Source organism: Paralichthys olivaceus, chromosome 7 (genome assembly GCF_024713975.1).
Source record: "Paralichthys olivaceus isolate ysfri-2021 chromosome 7, ASM2471397v2, whole genome shotgun sequence".
NCBI classification, from domain to species: domain Eukaryota; kingdom Metazoa; phylum Chordata; class Actinopteri; order Pleuronectiformes; family Paralichthyidae; genus Paralichthys; species Paralichthys olivaceus.
Window position 1 is genome coordinate 10,466,906 of NC_091099.1, and position 18,361 is coordinate 10,485,266.

The 18,361-nt window shown below is 41.5% G+C and overlaps 1 protein-coding gene across 2 annotated transcripts; it reads right to left on the reverse strand.

Annotated features, from left to right (window-relative positions):
- Positions 1-526: 526 nt before the first annotated feature.
- On the reverse strand, positions 527-14,965 carry LOC109624568 (ras association domain-containing protein 8). Of its 2 annotated transcripts, none has more exons than XM_020079337.2 (6): positions 14,561-14,965; positions 8,308-8,509; positions 5,537-6,330; positions 5,170-5,367; positions 4,282-4,420; positions 527-2,438 (listed from the first exon to the last, which is right to left on the reverse strand). In XM_020079337.2, exons 2-6 carry the CDS (start codon positions 8,408-8,410, stop codon positions 2,323-2,325), a joined length of 1,350 nt encoding a protein of 449 aa, XP_019934896.1. In that variant the 5' UTR covers positions 8,411-8,509; positions 14,561-14,965; the 3' UTR covers positions 527-2,322. The 2 variants fall into 2 exon arrangements, with proteins under 2 accessions (XP_019934896.1, XP_019934895.1); XM_020079336.2 differs by having other exon boundaries at positions 5,531-6,330.
- Between the last annotated feature and the right edge of the window lie 3,396 nt (positions 14,966-18,361).

Consider the following 18,361-nt stretch of genomic DNA (forward strand, 5'->3'; position numbering starts at 1 on the left):
TCTTAAATTTACCAGAAACCATCCTCTTATAAACCTCATATGAAGTTAGGTCAACTAACTGCTTGAATATGTTTTTAATACGCAGACATATTTCTCATCACACAGGAAAAGTGGTTTTCCTCTCCCAGCCATGTTGTGTCCTTGCCTCTTCCATTACTGAGCAAATGTCTCCATCTACTGGTGAAAGGTTTGGAACTCACTCAGTGCCCATACTGTACAACACAATACAAATTAGAGTGGCACTCGGTAGAGCTTATACCTCCACCAGAGCCTTAAAGTACCTCCATGAAACCACTCTTAAATTCATTTAATCCAGATTATTATTTGAATCTGGACTGAATTGCATACACTCATAAATATCACACCTGTTCATTTTCACCAAGACTCGTAAGAAATCAGTTGAGTAGTTAAGTATAATCCTGCTAAATAATAAATAAAACTAAATGAAAACATTATCTCCTTGGTGGAGGTAATTCATTCCAAATTTGAACCTACAAGCCCAACACTTAATTAATCATGAGCACCATTTGTGACACATATATCTGTCATATGGTTTATTGAAACATGCAATCCAAGTCATATCAGCAGCCAGATACAGCCGTACATCTGTCAACATGTTGCAGTATATTAAGGCAGCAAAAAAATAAAATAAAAACAGTTTATGTACAGTCAACATCTTTAAGAGTTCTCTTGAACATATACAGTTGTAAACAGCGACCACTGCTACGTATGTCTCGTCCCCCTCGGTGGAAAAAATGCACACAAGTGGTTTTTTAAAGGGTAAATCCACCTGAAAATATAGACTATTGTGGATAAGAATCTTAAAATGTGTCTCTCCTTCAACTGAGAAGACAAAGGTTTTTTTTTTTCTCCCCTCTGTATCACGTCACCTCTTTATTCCTCGTGGACAACACCGATCCAAGCTACAGCAAATGGTATCATGGTAATACACTAGCAAAGTGGAAAGTACTCTTGTTTATGTTCTTTCCATTGACATCTTTACAGAATACTGACAGATAAAAGGTAACTATAGTTCCCTCTATTGCCATTTCTGTCTGTGCGGCAACGTGGCACTAAAGCATCTATCAACATTTTAGCATAACTGACTACGAGCATTACTTCAATGTCTCTGCTAAAGCTCTACTGTAAGACTCTTCAATACGCCTACTGACAATATAAGGCACTTTGATGTGATTAGTAGTTGAACTACAACCTAAGAGGGGCGTCTAAACTTGGCTATTCTGACTCCATACACAAACTTAAGTCACTGACTCACACACATACACACTGTAACTGTAGCTCCATTGTGTTATTATTACATGCCTGCATTTTTAGATTGACCACACTGATTTATAACACTGTGGCTGCTCTGCACGTCCTCATATGGCTATAATAACATAACAATCATGCAACAAGACCTGCTAATCTTTGGCCACCAATCCTCACAAGGAAAAAACAAGCACAATACATTTGGCAAAAATAATCTGTGTAACAACAACAAGAAGAGAAACAGCTCAAAAGGATAATTAATACTGCTTCATTATGCAGCTTGTGCATAATGCGGGATTGAGGGCACTGCATTCTGCTTTGTAATAAAATATAATCATTCACTTAATAATGATAGAAAGTAAGAAAACATTTACAGTAAGCGATCATTTTGGTACACGCAGACAGGAACATTCTTCAGTAACAAAACTATTAACCAATTGTGCATAGTTTCAACATGAACAGACAGTCCGAGCTACAGGGAGAGATTCTCATATGCAAAACGATCAAATCTAGACAGTTTTCCTACAGACACAAGAGGAGTTTTCTTCACTTTTATAAGACCCAGGTAAAATGCATTTACTGCAGAGATAACATGATTTTAAAGATATAGAGTTCATAGATTCACATACCAAGAATATTGTTCAAAAGGCAACAGTTCTCAATCATGATGCTTGTGAGAAAACATTTCAAATCATTCAGCAGGTACTAAAGTGAGAGTAAAAGTACTGTGAGTGGATATGTTCATGAGTAAAGTCCACATCAGCCTGATGTTTAGAAAGTCCTGACATGTTCAGAGACGTCTGAACATTTTTATTCTTCATGCTCATGATAACTTCTAACTGCTCATCACTAAGTGCTAAATGACTTCCATCACCATCAACATCATCATTCTCCGCTAGTCTTCACAGTCACGGCTGCCTCCAGGTGATTGAAACAACAGTGCATAGTAGTGTGCTACTGAGGTATCCTGTACTATACGACTTCCACGCATTGATGGGTTAGGGGGGGGGGGGGGGGGACGACAAGATTCGTTTCCATCCAATCAGAGCAGCCTCACACGTAGATCCCCTCTGGGTTCAGGCCAGAAGTGAGAGGGTTGTGGAGGACCCGCAGGTGACCAGACATCGGGTGAGTTGACACAGGGCGCTTCAGCGAGCCAGTGAGGGGAACTGAATTTTAACAAGAAAACAACAGACAATTAATTTAAAACAATACACTGAATGTAAGTCCATCCATCCATACATCCATTATCTACACGTATCCCTTTGAGAGTCGCAGGGGGGAGCGAGAATTGTGGTACAACCTAGACAGTTGGTTTAAAGTGGATCAACAGAGACAAACAACCACTGACACTCACATTTACGGCCAATTAAGAGTTTCCAGTTAACCTAACCATTTAGATTTCTTTGGACTGTGGGAGGAAACAAGAGTACCCAGAGAAAACCCACACAGACGTGGAGAGAACATGCAAACCTGTTCCCAGTTTACTGTTGAAAAAAAGTACGATTTCGTCAGAAATAAGCCTGAGCTAAAAATATTTTCCTGTGATTTTCTTAGGTTTTTTAAAAACATTTTTGTTGAATTTCTTTTTAAATTGACATTGTGTTTAAATGTGCCCTATTTATTTACATTCCTAAAAAGTAGCCATACATTTTCTGTGTGTGCTATGTGATATCTTTGCCACCAGGAGCCACTCCTGAGCCATGCAGTGAATCAGCAGAAGCAATGGGTTTATGGCCCAGCACAAAAGATTTTACACACATGAAGTAGAAGGTTACTAGAAGGACATGGACACTCAACTCATTACTTTTCATAATTGGAAACCATTACCATGAAGTTTAATAATGCAACAATCAAGTGCATGTCACGCAGAAAGAAAATCTCTTGGGAGAGGTCAAATATTTAAGTTTGATTAAGACTGTGTTAACTGTTATGTTAAGGATTTGAGCCAAAAATGAAATCAAGTTACCTTCTACAGTTTCACACAGCCACCAAATTAATTTAAGAGTGGATTCAAATTGTTCAATCAAGTTTAAGTCAAAGTTGAAATCCTACACACTGCATTTACTTGCTCTTTAATGCAGAGGGAATGCGGAATACTAAATAATTCATTAGTGTTCTATAGTAGAGCTTAAACTTAATGTTTGTGCTTGTACATTTGGATTTGTACATTTTCATTCTGTGCGTGTAGATTTATTTTAAAGTTTGTATATTTAATTTTCAGCATATAAACTTTGTTTTGCTAGAGTGGATATGCACCTCTTTGCTCATAAGCTTAATTTGACAAATTGGTGGTTACGTCCCTTGTTACTACACAAAATGCACTGATCTAATTTCCCCTTAAACCAGATAAGCAGCTAGTCAATTTAATGTGGCGAGCCATGGTTGCATTGTGACTGCTCTGTGCTCGTTTCCTGTGGGACGACAGAGCTTTGGTCCAATAATGCCATCACAGAAACATGTGAGAGAGGCACAGTGTGGTGGAAAGAGTGAAGAAGAGAAAGTACAGTGAATGAATGACGCCAGGTCTGCCTGTATCCTGGCTGCTGTTGGCATGGAGACTATAATTGCCACTGGTGTGAGTAAAAACTAATAACCACACACACACACACACACAGACATTCCAGACACCCATTTTGAACATTTAAATATCCCAAAATACAAGTGTCACTGTCAAAATGATTACCAAAAATTGGATCTTAGTCTCTCAGGATGTTGACAGTGACACATGATGTGTCATCCACCGTCTCCTCCTCCAGGAAGTCTGACAAGTCAACTTGGTGAGCAAGAGTTGTGATCACACAGGGGATGTTTGAACTAGTGCTCATCACTGCCTAGTGCTTGAAGGAACACGTGTGCACACAGAGCACCTTTGGATCACATGCACTGACTTCATGTGCAGGGTTTTTGAGACCGATTAAACACCGTAAGATGCATGGTTTCGAGAAAATTGCAAAATTGACAAAAAGAGGGAGATTTGTTTTTGAGTAGGAGAATAACACATATTCATACCATGAGTGTTGTGGATACTTTCATCCTCACTGGGCTCGGCTGGCAGCACTGTGACTTTGGAGCCTGTCTGCTTGATGAACTGCTGCAGGTTAACTTGCCTCAGCTCCTTGGTCAGTTGCTCCAGATCATGCTGCATGTCCTTCAATGAAACAACACAGAAAGTGATCATTTAGGAAACAGTAAAACAATAACAGCAGCTTGAATATGACCTCTACAGGCTTAGATTGCAGGAAACTGAAGTTATATACATAAAACAGCAGCCAACATAAATATAGAGTAATGGAGTCCTGAGCAGAGAATGATGTCACACCCTGTGTTTGTGATCTGAGCAGCTATGTTCTTTGTTTTGGTTGCTGGTCTGATGCACATTCATGTGATAAAGAAAGATGGTATTGATGTAAAAATTACAATCATGTGTACTCCCTAAAATTTACCCCTTTTCTGCACTGTGACGTCTTTCAGAAGTCACCTGCCCACAGTGCTGTTAAAATCAGACACACTCCACCAGTCTATGGGCTACACACAGCTAAAACTGCTAGCTATACTAACTAATAAATGTAGTGTTAGTATACACAGAGGCTCAGACACGACGGAAACATCAACCTGTGAATGAGATTTGATTGATCTATTTTACTAGTCGGCATAGCAGCCATCTAGATGGACTGTTTATTATGAGGTCTCTTACAAAGAGTGTGAGTTTAATCTTTTGTTCTTCTGGTTGTGTGTTTATGTAGCTCTGTGCAACACCCATCTTGTGGCAATGAATAGTGTATATGAAACCTTTAAATGCAGTCTTATTAAAGGATGATCTGTCTGATCACTGCAACACCCTGCAGCACTGTTTTGTTAAAAATCTCGGGTAGTGAAAATAGGTGCCTAAATGCTCACCTGCAGCTTTTTACTGCTTTGTCCAAGGGACCTGTCCACAGCTCTGCAGCTACTCTCCAGCTGCACAGCCTGTCTCTCCTGGGCTTTCAGCTCTGCTTTAACCTTGAGGACCTGAGCCCGAGCCTCTGCCTCACTCACCCACTGGGTCTCCTGCCGCTCCCTCTGCAGCCGCTCCTCCTCCAGACCTGCCTCCACACCCTGATGGAGCAACAAAAACAGTTCATGAAAAAGAACTATGACAATACACAGACATCACTAACATCTGGTAATAATTAAGCAACTATTAACCCTTTATTTCTTGGCTGGTTATATCCTAAATCTTTCAACAAATGTACATTTTTTTATCCCACATATAGCACACCTGTACCATTGCCAGCTTATCTTCAATCTCATGTTCACAGCCCTGCAGGCGTCCTCGTAGCTCCTGCAGTCTTTCTTCCAGCTGCCTCTCACTCTCCAGCTCAATCTGCAGCTCAGTGGCCCAAAATTCCTCCTCCTCCATCTCCACCTCATTTTTTCTCAGGTGCTTCTCCAGCCTAAGGATCTCCTCTATGAGGCCTCCTCCTGCACCTGGGTCTCCAATGAACACTCCACCTCGCACCCCTCTCCCCTCAGCCGAGGACTGCAGCTCAGCCTCATAGGCCTCCAGCTTCGTCTCCAGCACGTTGAGAGTCTCTCTCTGTAGACCGACCAGTCTGACAAGATCTTCCATGCGACAGGCCCACAGGCCAGGAGATGCAGTCCCGATGGCCATACCTCCATGGTGGTGATTCCCACTGTTTCCGAGGAGAAGTCTCCTTTTGGCCTCAGCCTCCCCGATGCGACCCCCGCTCAGTATCTCCCTAAGTCCTCTGGGTGCACCGGTGAACGTGAGAGACTTGCGGCGGGGTTCGCGGCGGCGGAGGGAGCGATCGTTGGGATGACGAAGCTTTGCGAGGGGAGGGAGGCTCTGCCGATGCAGCCCGCGTTCAGGTCCCCTGAAAGTGGGCCCTTCGGATGGGGGTCTTTCAGTTAGGGAGGGGCCTGTGCGGTGCAGGATTAGCTGGACATCACCAGCATACTGGCCCCAAGTGTTCAGAGAGGCCACAGGGCTTTCATGAGGGGCTAGATGACGCTCAGTGTCTCGCCATTTCTCTACCAGAGTGTATCTCCCAGTGCGACCTGCAAACATCACAATAGATGGTTAAGACAAAATGACTTATTTAAAACTCCTTTAAGCAATTTTAACCACTAGAAGGTAGAAAGTCAAAAACATAGAAACACAGCTGTAACACAGTACCAGCTTACGGAACTAACATGTTGGAACCATAGACTGTGAAGATGGACGACATGATAGCCCCCCCAAAAAGAAAGCCAAAGTGTCTTGATTGCCCCCTAGTGGCTGGCTGAGGTGTACATCCTAAATCCTGCCTCCTCCATGTTAGTAGATGCGACATGGAAAAGACTATAAAGTAATGGTCAAATAAACTTTTCTCAGAGATGGTTTCTGGTTGAAGTAGTTCTTATCACACTGATGTCTTAATTTCTCCAGAAGGTCTTATTTTAATTAGTTCTTTGATGCTTTAAAAACAGGGTGAAACATAATGATTGACAGCTAAGTCTGACTCACAACTGCTCGAGTTTCTGCTCGGAGAAACCCTGCAACAACTGTTCCATCCCCCGATTACTACTGCCTAGAGTGGCTCCAGATAAGACGGGATATATTGGCTTACTTTCTGGATAGTGGGAGAAAGTTGAGAAATGTCGTCCATACAGTCTCTGGCTGGCACACAACTGTCTGTTTAAATATTCAGCAGACAGTGGAATATCATCATCCCATTGGTGTAATGTTTCATATTTTTTCCCCTTGAAAGTTGAAATTGTGGTTTCTGAAAACGGCTTGCAGAAGTTTTATAAGTGCAAGGAGAGCAAAATGCAGTCTAAAAAAGTAGAACAATCAACTATATGAGTATAAGAACTGTATAGATCTATAGGTTGGTTGGTGTGACAGTATTTCTCAGTGGCTTGAGCACTAAGAGAAACATCTTTACATTACATGTGATTCAGTTTTTATAACCTATACACAACACTCGGAGTAATGTGTAAACAGAAATGTGATCAATGTTGACTTAATATGGTGTATATAGTTTGATATATAATGACGATAGAGGACGGGGCTCAGAAGTGCTGCATTCTCAGTTTGGCAGGACACAGAGCGATGAGTCAGACTTTCCCTCCTACTACCCCGCGCTTTGTGGGAAGTGATGTCAATAAAGTCTGCTCAAGTGCCCCCGTTCCTGGAGGAACCATATGGGAAAGGGGGGGTTGATTAGAGAACCAATAAAGCCTCTGACTAGATCCACTGAATCTCAGCAGGAGCTTAACATGTAGGCAGGAGACTCCTACTTGATGTGCTTCACGACGACTTCTTCTCACTTAACAAAAGGCTTTTTGGAGAGCCGCAAACATAGATTATATTTGTGGGTTGATGAATCCATTGTTTTGTAGTGTGAAGAACATTGGAGAATTTTTCTTTACAGAAATGCAATGAATGCGAAAACCTTTTAAACCATCAAGCCTACTCAGATTTATTTTGGGGTAAAAAACAGAATTTTCAGATTAGTGCTTTTTTCAAAATTTGGCTAAAATGGAAGTATTACAGAGTGAGATTATCCTGGAAGGACTGTGAAGATAAATGATGAACAGATGAACACAAGAGCTACACTGCACAGATATTTTCTGAGTGTCTATACGTTTTATGCTTTACTTGAAATTTAGCATCTTGTAACTAAACAATACCTCTATTATTTACAGTAGAATGTTTGTGACAAGTGGCACCTGATTAAGAATCATACTGTTCAATCAATACTCTCCCCATTGAAACGTAGCTCACACAGCTGACATATTACCTAACAATTTGGACTCATATGTTCCTGATACTGTTTGCAACCAAAGGTTTACTAGCTATCACTTCTTTAAATGCAGTTGTGTCCTTCATGAATTCTGATGATTGATTCATATAGCCTTCTGTATGTAAACTGGAAACATGACAGGAAATATTCTATGATGGTATAGTCTGATTCATTAAGACCAAATTACTGCAGTAAAACCAGATGGCAGAAAGTTCTTAAAGATTTAGTATGTGTTTTTTTCCCAAACCTATCGCCTGCGCCAGAGCGATCACCACTTCCTGGCATGTGGTTGCCTCAGTGACCCCACAGACGACCCTCTGGACTCCATCCACCCAGACCTTGAGCTCCATGTTGGGTCAGAAGCGAGGAGGCCGGTTGTGATGTGTTGGCCCCGACATTATTGAAGGCTCTAGCAGTGCAGGGCAGTTGAAACCCCTCTAGGTATTTCACTGGGGAGGAAACAAAAGGGAAAACAGGAAATAGTTAGTCAGGAAGTGACCATGGCCAAAGTTATAGTGCTCAGTCGGCTTTAAGGATAAAAGTCTTACTAGATGTACAAACAATTCTGCCTTTTGGTTATACTGGCTAACACAAGCAGAAACTACAAGGTGCAGTCAGGCTATTTCAGCAAAGGCTTAGGTAAGGTGAGGGTTGCCCAGTTGAGAATGGATAGACAAGCCTGCCAAAACCAGCTGGCCATAACGCTGTTGTTTTGTTCTTCTCTATGAATAGGTACATGTCTGTTGGGGGTGCAAGATGAGTGTGTGCAGACATTTCCAAGCCCAGTTCCTGCTTTTGTATAAAGACTTGCATAGAGGCAGCGAAGACAGAGCAGGGAGACAAGGACAGGAAGAGAGAGGGAAACAGAGAAGGCAGAACATGTACAGTAATTAAAAAAAGAAGGAAAGAGAGTGTAAATAGTAGAGTGTCTGATACCGAAACCAGCATTGAAAATATCGGATTGGGCATCAGCAAGTATTCATATCTATGTATCGGCCTAAAACGGTGTATTTAAAGTATATTAGTTTCACCCAGATAAAACTGCATTTTCCCCAGGAATCACTCATTCTTGTCTGCTCCAAAACAGCAGTTGCGTTGCACTGCCACTGGCAAGTACTATTTTTAGAGTGATGAAGAGTTGCGTCAATCGGAACTAGCTAAAATGTCAGCAATTTGGAAATATTTCATGCTGGAAAGTCCCACAAGTAAAACGGCATAGTACCCTATGCAAGACTTTAGTTTCAAGTTATTCAAAGGAAGTAATTGAAGTCTATTCTTAGATTTATAAAGTTGAATTTTTTTTCCAGTTGTGACTGTCAATCTAGATAATAAAATAAGCTCTATGGCATTCATTCGCTGTATGTTTTTTTTTTTTTCAAACGGTATAACCTAAGCCAGGCCATACAAAGATAACATGTATCAATTTCATACAGAGTTAGTAGCATACAGCTGATAAATAAATTAAAGAATACACTGGTACTCTTATCGGCCGATAAGCAGGTATTGGATTCAGTATTGGGAGGGGAAAAACGGCATAGGAACATCTCTAATGAATACTATGATAGGAAGGATACAACTGAATATGAGAGAGGGAGCCTCATGCCATGAGGCCTGTTTTGGACTTATAAGGCACATGTTAAAATGTGAAGGTTAACCAGTGAGAGCTTATGAAAAATCCATTAAAGCAGCAGATTCTTCAAAACGTTCTTGAAGGCCAAGGAGAGAATGAACGGCATCTCTCCAGATCCGTATCACTCTCTATGGATCTAACCTTCACTGCACCTACACTGCCGAGTCAAAAGGTCCTTTTGTTCACCAACCCCCCACTAATTACACCTCCCCTGGCCCACGGATTCTCTCCACACTCAAAGTCACCGGTCTGCCCTACCCACAACCCAATGCTTTTCCAAATGTGGTTAAGACATTAAGCAGTGCTGCGAGGTAACATCTGTAGTGAGACCACCAGAGCTGCAACTTACGATTATTTTCACGATTGATTATTCAGTCGATTTTTTACTTGATGAATTAATCGTTTACCTTTTTTTAAAGGTCAATCACAAGTCCTATGTTCCCAAGGTGACATCTAAATCTGATTTAGTCTGATTAACAGTGCAAAATGTGAAGTTGTAACAAATCCTGACTTTTGAGAAACGACGACAGCAAATGTTGGAATTTTTGCCAATATCCAGATGTGTTTTAAGTACACACATTTTGTATCAATCCAGTACATAAAGTCTGTGAATTTAAAGTGTCACTTTTGTTGGTGGCCAGACTCTTGATCACTCTATTCTTGGCGTATTCACAGCTGGTTGGAAAGTGCTTTTGTCCTTCATTCAGACTGACCTTAAATGGCATTATGGGCTGAAGGATGGAGAGGAACAGGAAAATAGTCAGACACTTAGGCGCTGCACCAAGCAAGATTTTTCTACAATGACCCAAAACACTGTCACCATTTTGTATAACCCTTTTTTCTGGGCAGATGAGGAAACAGTAATGGGGAATGAGAAGTCTTGATGCAAAGCAGGCACAGGGGGATTTAGCCAGACAGAACATTTAGATACCCTGGAGGCGGAAGGAAAAATAAATACTACCTGTGTTTAACAAAACTTATGAAGACTAATGTCATTGAGTCAAAATGGATAAACATAGAGCACTACATGCATATCTCTGCATTGGGAATGGCCATAAAACTTTAATTTTTAACAAAATGCACAAACAATAAAAAAGGGAATGCTCAGCCAAAGCAGAAGATTTCATGTGTAGTAGAGACAAAACAAACAGGCTTATTCAAGGTCTCTTCCTCAGAGAAAACTCAGGGGAGCATTTACAAATGTCACTCACTCTGCTCGAGACTTGTAACATTTACTGTATATTCATTAACACTAACCCAGATATCCTGACTTATAATACAGGCACAGCGGTGTGGGGCAGAGTGCCATCCTGAGCCCTGCAAGCTCCATTCCTCTGGCCTGTCAAAGCCACATCCTGGGGAGATGCCCACTCCCTGATTTGTGCAGCTCTTCTTGTGCCAGAGGAGCATTTCATGAGGTGAGAGGAGGGCTTAAATTCCTGTGAATTCTACTTAAGCTCAGTTGAGAGATGATCAACTCCTGCAGTAAAACCTCCGACACGAGATGATTTCAGCCCCCGCATTCATTTGTTTCAGTCGGTTGAGTGGTGTTGACTCAGGATGCATCCCCCCTCTGAGTAGAGAGGTGTGTGAGCAGCACAGAGCAGCCTGCCTGCTGCACACCCGGCTGCTGGTGACAATTCTCCAGGCCTACATGAGCACACTGAGCTGGCAGTGAAAAGACGTCAACTGGCTGCTGGTGTAAACAATCTACCATATGCTACTGTGGGGGCTCCAACATGACCAACACACTGCAGTACCCTCTAAGACATACTGAGGAGTCTTTAATGTAATAGCTTTTAAAAAAGGCACCACTTCTTTTGGTGGATTTACAGTCAGGCATCACAAACTGGCATGTCTATCGTGCAGTTGAACAGTTTGCTGAACAAGGGGGAAAACAAAATGGGCGTTCATTACATTAAAAACAAAACCGAGAGTGAGTTTTACTCAGAAGAACACACTGTGGGGCAGTAGCTGTAAAAACCTGAGAAAAATGATCTCACAGGAAATCACTAATGTTCTACAAGTACTACCTCCATGAATAGATGCTGTTACCCTCTGGTTCCCGTCTGACTTGTTGACCATTGTTCACTAAAGGGGAAAACAACCCAGCCATTTCATGCAGCACTGAGGTTTACTCATTGTGAGCTTGAAGGAATTTATATCCAGTTAGCTAATGAAAAATTATAACTAATCTATTATATGATTCTGATATGCAAAACTCCCCCACACTGCTCTTAATTAAAGACAATGGGATACTTCTTAAAGACTAGAGAAACAGCAGTCTGTTAGTCTTTAAACCTCCTTTGCCTATTGCTAACCAAACTTTAATTCAAATTGCACTCCCTGTAGAGTAACATGTAATTACTAACAATTTATACGGTGCTGTAATTGGTAACAGATCTGTTGTGAAGTGGATGTCTGTGAGCAGCCAGAGACAGATGCTGGTTTACTGTGGAGGATCTGGTGGTAACTTGGTTGGAACAAATTGGATAAATCTTTTTTTCCTTCATTTCAGATCTTTCAGATTGTCCTCGAGAGCAACCGGCCCAGACTAATCCCTGAGCCTTAAGGTATATTTGGGTGGCAACAGTGTGCCACTATTGCACAACATGCTGTAAGGATCTCATCCCCCTTGTTTAAAAGTCTTGCAGTGGGAACAAGATAAAGCAGTCCCTCATCACAAACATGCCAGCCTGGCCCGTACACAATACTCTGTAAATATAAACATTACAGAACATAGCAAAGACTGCCGCCTGAGACAGGCCTTGATCCTCGAGAGTGGAAACTGATAGCGTCCAGGGTATGCATTCCTGGTCTGTGAGAATGCAACAGGCCATGACTAAGAGATAAGAAAGCTATATGGGTCTGTCCGCTCTGTGATCTCCGCTATGCACCCTGCAAAAGCTACACAGTGACACTTCAACGAACTGAAGCCAAGCTGAAGTGTGTTCATTGCAACATTCTGGATAAATTCAATCAGCTCAAATTCATCTGCTGGTTCTGAAGAACTAAAATGATGAACCAAAGGTTTTTAATTGTAATTTTTTTTTTGTATCACTATACCTCTCAGTGTCTTAGTCAACACATCAAAAAGACCTAATGGCTGCAATACAGATACATATTCATTGGAATACAATTGAAGGGGACATTGTGTATTACAGAGAGGCTGGAACCATTGAAACTCACTATTTTGCATGTCAGGTTTTTTGAGAACAGTGAGTCGTAGCCCAACTACACACAGAGCCAAAGAAACCCCAACAAAACGGTACAGGCATTGGCCAGCACCTCCACAGAATTTCAGCTCCAACTCCTAATTTCTACTGTTGCACCAATCTGTATAGCTGGGGTGTTTGGAATTAAACCCACTTCCAGTCACGCTATACACAACACCCACAGCTCCTGAGAGTGCTCCAGTGGCCCCTGCCCTGAAGCAAGCCTCCACCTCTCTCCCTCTCTCTCCCTCTCTCTCTGCCTGGCTGATATTAAACTATTAGGCGTTGGAGCAGCCTCCCCATTCCCCTATTTGGGAGGTCAGCGCTGGCAGGATCTCGAACATCTGGACGGCACGTTCAGCCAGCAATAATGCCGCCTTTGTTCCCTTGCCATGTTCCCTGCTCTCTATCCAGCTTTGAAGAGCCAGCAGGGCATAGGCAGCAGGCTCCTGCACTGGGGCAGAGACACAGCGGGGCAAAAAAAAATAAACGAGGCCTCCGAGGCTTCAGTTTACATGTTACAGCGGTTTGTAAAACATAATTTGTAGCTGAATCACACTCCAACATATAAGCATTTATATAGAGCTAAAATGTTTTTTACAACAGCAGCTGTAACAGCAGACACACGAGAAAAGTGACCAAACTTCCACTTATTTTCTAGTCTGTGAGAGTTTAGTTTGCAGTCTGGTCTTCGTGGTGCTTTGACAACAGTAAACACAGCAAAGACCACTGAATTACACGATTCTCATACTCTAAGATACCTCTTACATCGCAAAGCATGAGGCTGTAAGACAAAAACAACATTTTGACTGAATGCAGCTACTCCACAGGTTGGTTCTACTACACCTGGAGTATGTTAGAGAAGAAGTTGGAGATAGAAATAACTGTGGCTGATTTAAAAAAAGAATGATTCTGTTACATGTGCTGGTAAATAAAAAGGTGTCAGACCATGGGAGGTTGTAGTGTTAACAGAAGATGCTCAACCTGGAGAGAGACAGTTATGCGGTGAACTAACAATTTCAGTAAAAGAAAATATTTTCCCACTAAGTTAATATGAGGTAGAATCAACCAATGCCATCGAGGGGTCAAATATGGGGCTGGGTTATGTGGCCAAAATGTTCTACGTATAAGAAAGTAATAATAAATCAATATCAATAATCATCACGATAAATTATTGTGTCTTTAAAGTTTAAAGACTGATCTTAATCTCTTCTTCATGGACATTTTCCAATAAAGTGTTTAACCTGCTCCCTGTGTTGTGCAATCGATAATCAATATATCTCTGTATGTTGAACTTTTGAATATTGCTATCGAGGAAAATTAGATTTCGATATTTATCGATGTATCGGCCTGAGCCAGGTATCAGGTGAGGACATATTTAAAAACTATTTAATCCACTAAACCTCCCAGAAGATCTTCCACAGTGGGGTGTTCCAGCGTTAGTTCTGGTATTTAATGGCACCACCGCCTCACAGAGTTGCTATGGAGGAGGACGAGGTTGGAGAAATGGCGATAAATAGCTGTAGTGGTCTCCCGGAGCTGGAGAACTCTTCTACTACAGAAATGTTTCCGTTATCCGGCGTCACAACTACGACGCGTCTTCCACATTCAGCCATCACCGTTATACCTGCTCGTTATATCCGCTCTAATCTCACCTTCACTGCGCAGACACCAGTCCGGCTCAGGGGCTCCTTATCCCGGGAGAAGTTCACGAAGGGAAACCGGAGGTGAAAGACGTCAAATCCGCGGCGAGAGCGCGTCCTCTTGTCTCAGCAGCTCCCGGTGAATCACTTCAGACCAACTGCGACAAAGTAACGTTTCGCTGCGGGACGACAGGAAACGCGACGCACGACTCGAGGCTACGGACGTGACCGAGAAAACCAGACGACTGGTGCGTAACGGTCCGAAACTTTGAGTCCGTCCAGTGTCTGAGCGCTGGTGTTTTCGGGCTCTGCGGAAATTGCCCCTCTCCCCGTCTCAATACTCCTGCTGGTAAATACTGTGCGCTGGAAGTGGGACACCGCAAGGCATTGTGGACAGTTTTAAAGCTGCAATACACTGCCGGGGCGGAGGGGCCGAGGGGCCGAGGGGCCACCTAGAGCCCGCAGACAACTCCTACACTCCCAGGACATTTAAACACCTCCTTCCATCAGCTACTCACTCACATAGAGCTACATTCACACCTGCACGACTTATTGCTCAATTCAGATTACACTTTTAAATCGTGGCCATGCAGGATCAGACTCCAATGTGTCATGGCCCTGATGTGTGCATGCACAGGATAACAACAAGATGTCACACGCGAAGAAGAAGTTGTAAACGCGGAGGCCACAGACGTGTACACACACTGGTTACGATACGACCCCTCAAGTTTTGCTTGTACAGATGTTTTACGGTAGTCAGTCAGGTCTTAGACCTCACTGTCCCCCGACTGACTACCTCCGTCACAGCTGTCTTCCATGTTTGTTTTCGCCGGGCACCTCCTGCCCTCCTCTTAGCCTGCGCAAAGTTATGAGGATTGTTGATGTAGACTTAAAAGACGCATTAATTTCTGATACGGGTCACATGGTTGTTTAGACCGAGGTCGCATTTAAAAAAAATCTCATTCGAAAAATTCTGATTCGGGCCATTCAGCAAGCAGTGTGACCATAGTCATAGAGCTATGAAATGATCAGCGGTGGTTGTCAGCCACCATCCATATAAAAGTCTAATGTATCATATATTTGGACAAAAAGAAATATATAATGTCCAAAGTGCAATATTGACAGTTTTCATAACACATCTTGTGAAAACAATGAAAGATGTGCATTGCTTTGATTCTAAGGCACATCACAGTAATCTTCAAAAAAATGAAACATTTCTGGAAAAATAACTACCATAATTTTAATTACAACACATTCCATTTAAAATCATGTTAATATTGTGTGCTTGAAACAAGACACATTACCCACAATATATCATAAGTAAAAAATTGGATGGAACACAAGTGTCATAATTAAATCCAATGATTAGTGTCACAAACAGTAGAAAAAACATTTCCCACAAGTCACCTTACATAAATGAGTAAGAATAAGAATGTTTTTTTCTGCTTGATGAACCATGAGGCCATGTATAAATGGAGGCCTACTGCCCTCTTGTGACAGAAAAGACCCTCCTATTGAAATGAGCTGTCATGTCTTTTTTTCTCTCAGGGGTCTGCTCAGCTTCCGGGAACCAGAGTGCTGTATTCAGCAGGGTGGAGTGCTTTTACTCATCAAGTCTAGTTAAATCCCAATGATGTTTTTTATAATGCTAGAAAGACGAGCTTCATTATATACAAGTTAAGTAATATATTTCATAAAAGCCATTTCAAGCTTTGGATAATCATTCTCAAAACTATGCCACTAAAACCAGTTTTTCACAACATTGACATTCAACTTAAAGTCAATGATGTATTTTTTCCATTAAGTGTCGGTATATTCCAGTGAGTTACAATATCTGAATATTGTTTATGCCATCAAGTAAATCTGCGATAACTGTTGTTAAATCAATTCTTTTTCTTAAGGATTATGGCAGCAGTTCAAAATGAGCCAGTCTTATTCTCTGGGGTTTTCAGTAATTTTATATTATTACTAAATTATATAATATACATTATTGTTCTGTAGTTTGCATTTTGTACATATTATATTTCATTGCAATGGTTTCATATTGCAGCTTTTACTGTGTGTTGTTTAAACCTGTGGAAATGAGCAGAAGATGAGAAATTATTTAAGAGCTTAACCTTACACTACATTTTCATTTGCAAACTATAACTGACAGTAAATTATGTTAGTGGTATAAAACTGCATATCCATTGTGATATAAATACAGAGTGATGAATGGCCTGTGTGATGCGATTGTAAACTGGAATGAATTCGTGTGTGACCTTTCTGCTAGAGTTGTTAATTTTCGATTCTTAATGTGAAATTATTGATGCTTTTATGTGAAAACATTTATTTTATAAACATTTGAATTCTGTTGGACAGGTTAATCACTAACAATGCATCATATAATATAAGTTTGAAGTCATTTTGCATAACACATAATAAGTAAATGCAGTGAGGCAAAGTCAAAGTGTGTTTCTTTGTGATGTAGATTAAAGAACCTCATAAACACCACCGGAAGACTAATGATGAATTCCAGTCTCAAAAACATTACAGGAAGTATAGCAGGTGATAATTACCCGAAATGTATTTGATACATTCACTACAGCCTAAATGGTAAGCCCCTCCAAATTCTCTTCCTACTATGTACACAGGGGTGAGTTGTGAGATATATGTAATTTAGACAACACTTAACATATTCTTGGCATAAAATTGGCCTTCAGGTATTTTCAATTGCAAATATTCTACCGGCTGACAAATTAAATCAAAAACCTGAATAAATGAGAAACATAATCCATGTAAATGCTTCCATGCAGGTGCACTGAGTGGCACAATTATACAAATAACATCTGATCCTGCTCTGTGGCATGTATGAATATGCCCAGCTTATGACTCTGATTGAAGAGGACAAGAGAAAGGGAATGAAAGAGAGTTCATTGTTGGGGCACAAATGACAGCAGATTCAGTCACAAGACTGCTCAGCTGGCTACCCTCGCATCTACATTTAGGTCTTTGGGAAAGGTATCAGACAGAAGTCAGATGTTGTGGAAATAGTGGTCAATGGCGCCCATTCGATGACTGTGATGCATGTTCATTGGTTCATTATGGTGAAATGAATCATCCATCAACATATTGTCCAAGAGTGGGTGAGCACACATGTGACATTCATCAAGAGAACACTACAGGCCTGGATGTTTGACCTCTACAGTGAAGACAATCCGGCTGCTCTGTTATGGTGGGACATGACGCTGGCATGGTTTCAGTCCACTTTTCTCTTTAGAGGGAAGAATCACTGCAAATTCAAAAGTTGAGGAAATATTTACAGGAAGACAATGCTCCCTTCCATAGTACATGAGGGGTCACTGATGATTTGATAGGTACAACTAGAAGGACACTCAGAGGGCACATACCTCCTCCAACTAAATAATAAATAAATCATTCTCTAAGAAACCAATGAAAATGTTACAGAAACGCATGTTAAAGAAAGAGAAAAAGAAAAATTCCAGGATCTGTCCCCTGATCAGGATCTGCACCCGAATGAGTTCTCTCATGACCCGTACCGCATCCTTTCACCAAGTTTCATGGTAAAAGTCTCCCTGTTGTTTTTGGGTGATAACAGACAAACACACAAAGGAGGGCAGAAACAAGACCTGCTTGGCCGACGTAATGAGGTGGATCTTGAGCCATGACCTTTGCAGTCAGCAGATCTCAACCCAATTAAACACCAGTGGCAGATTTTATACCCTGTCGGACAACACTTACCACCACCATCATTAAAACAACCATAGAGGGAATACTGAATCTTTTGAAAGAAATCATTCACACCCCTGAGCC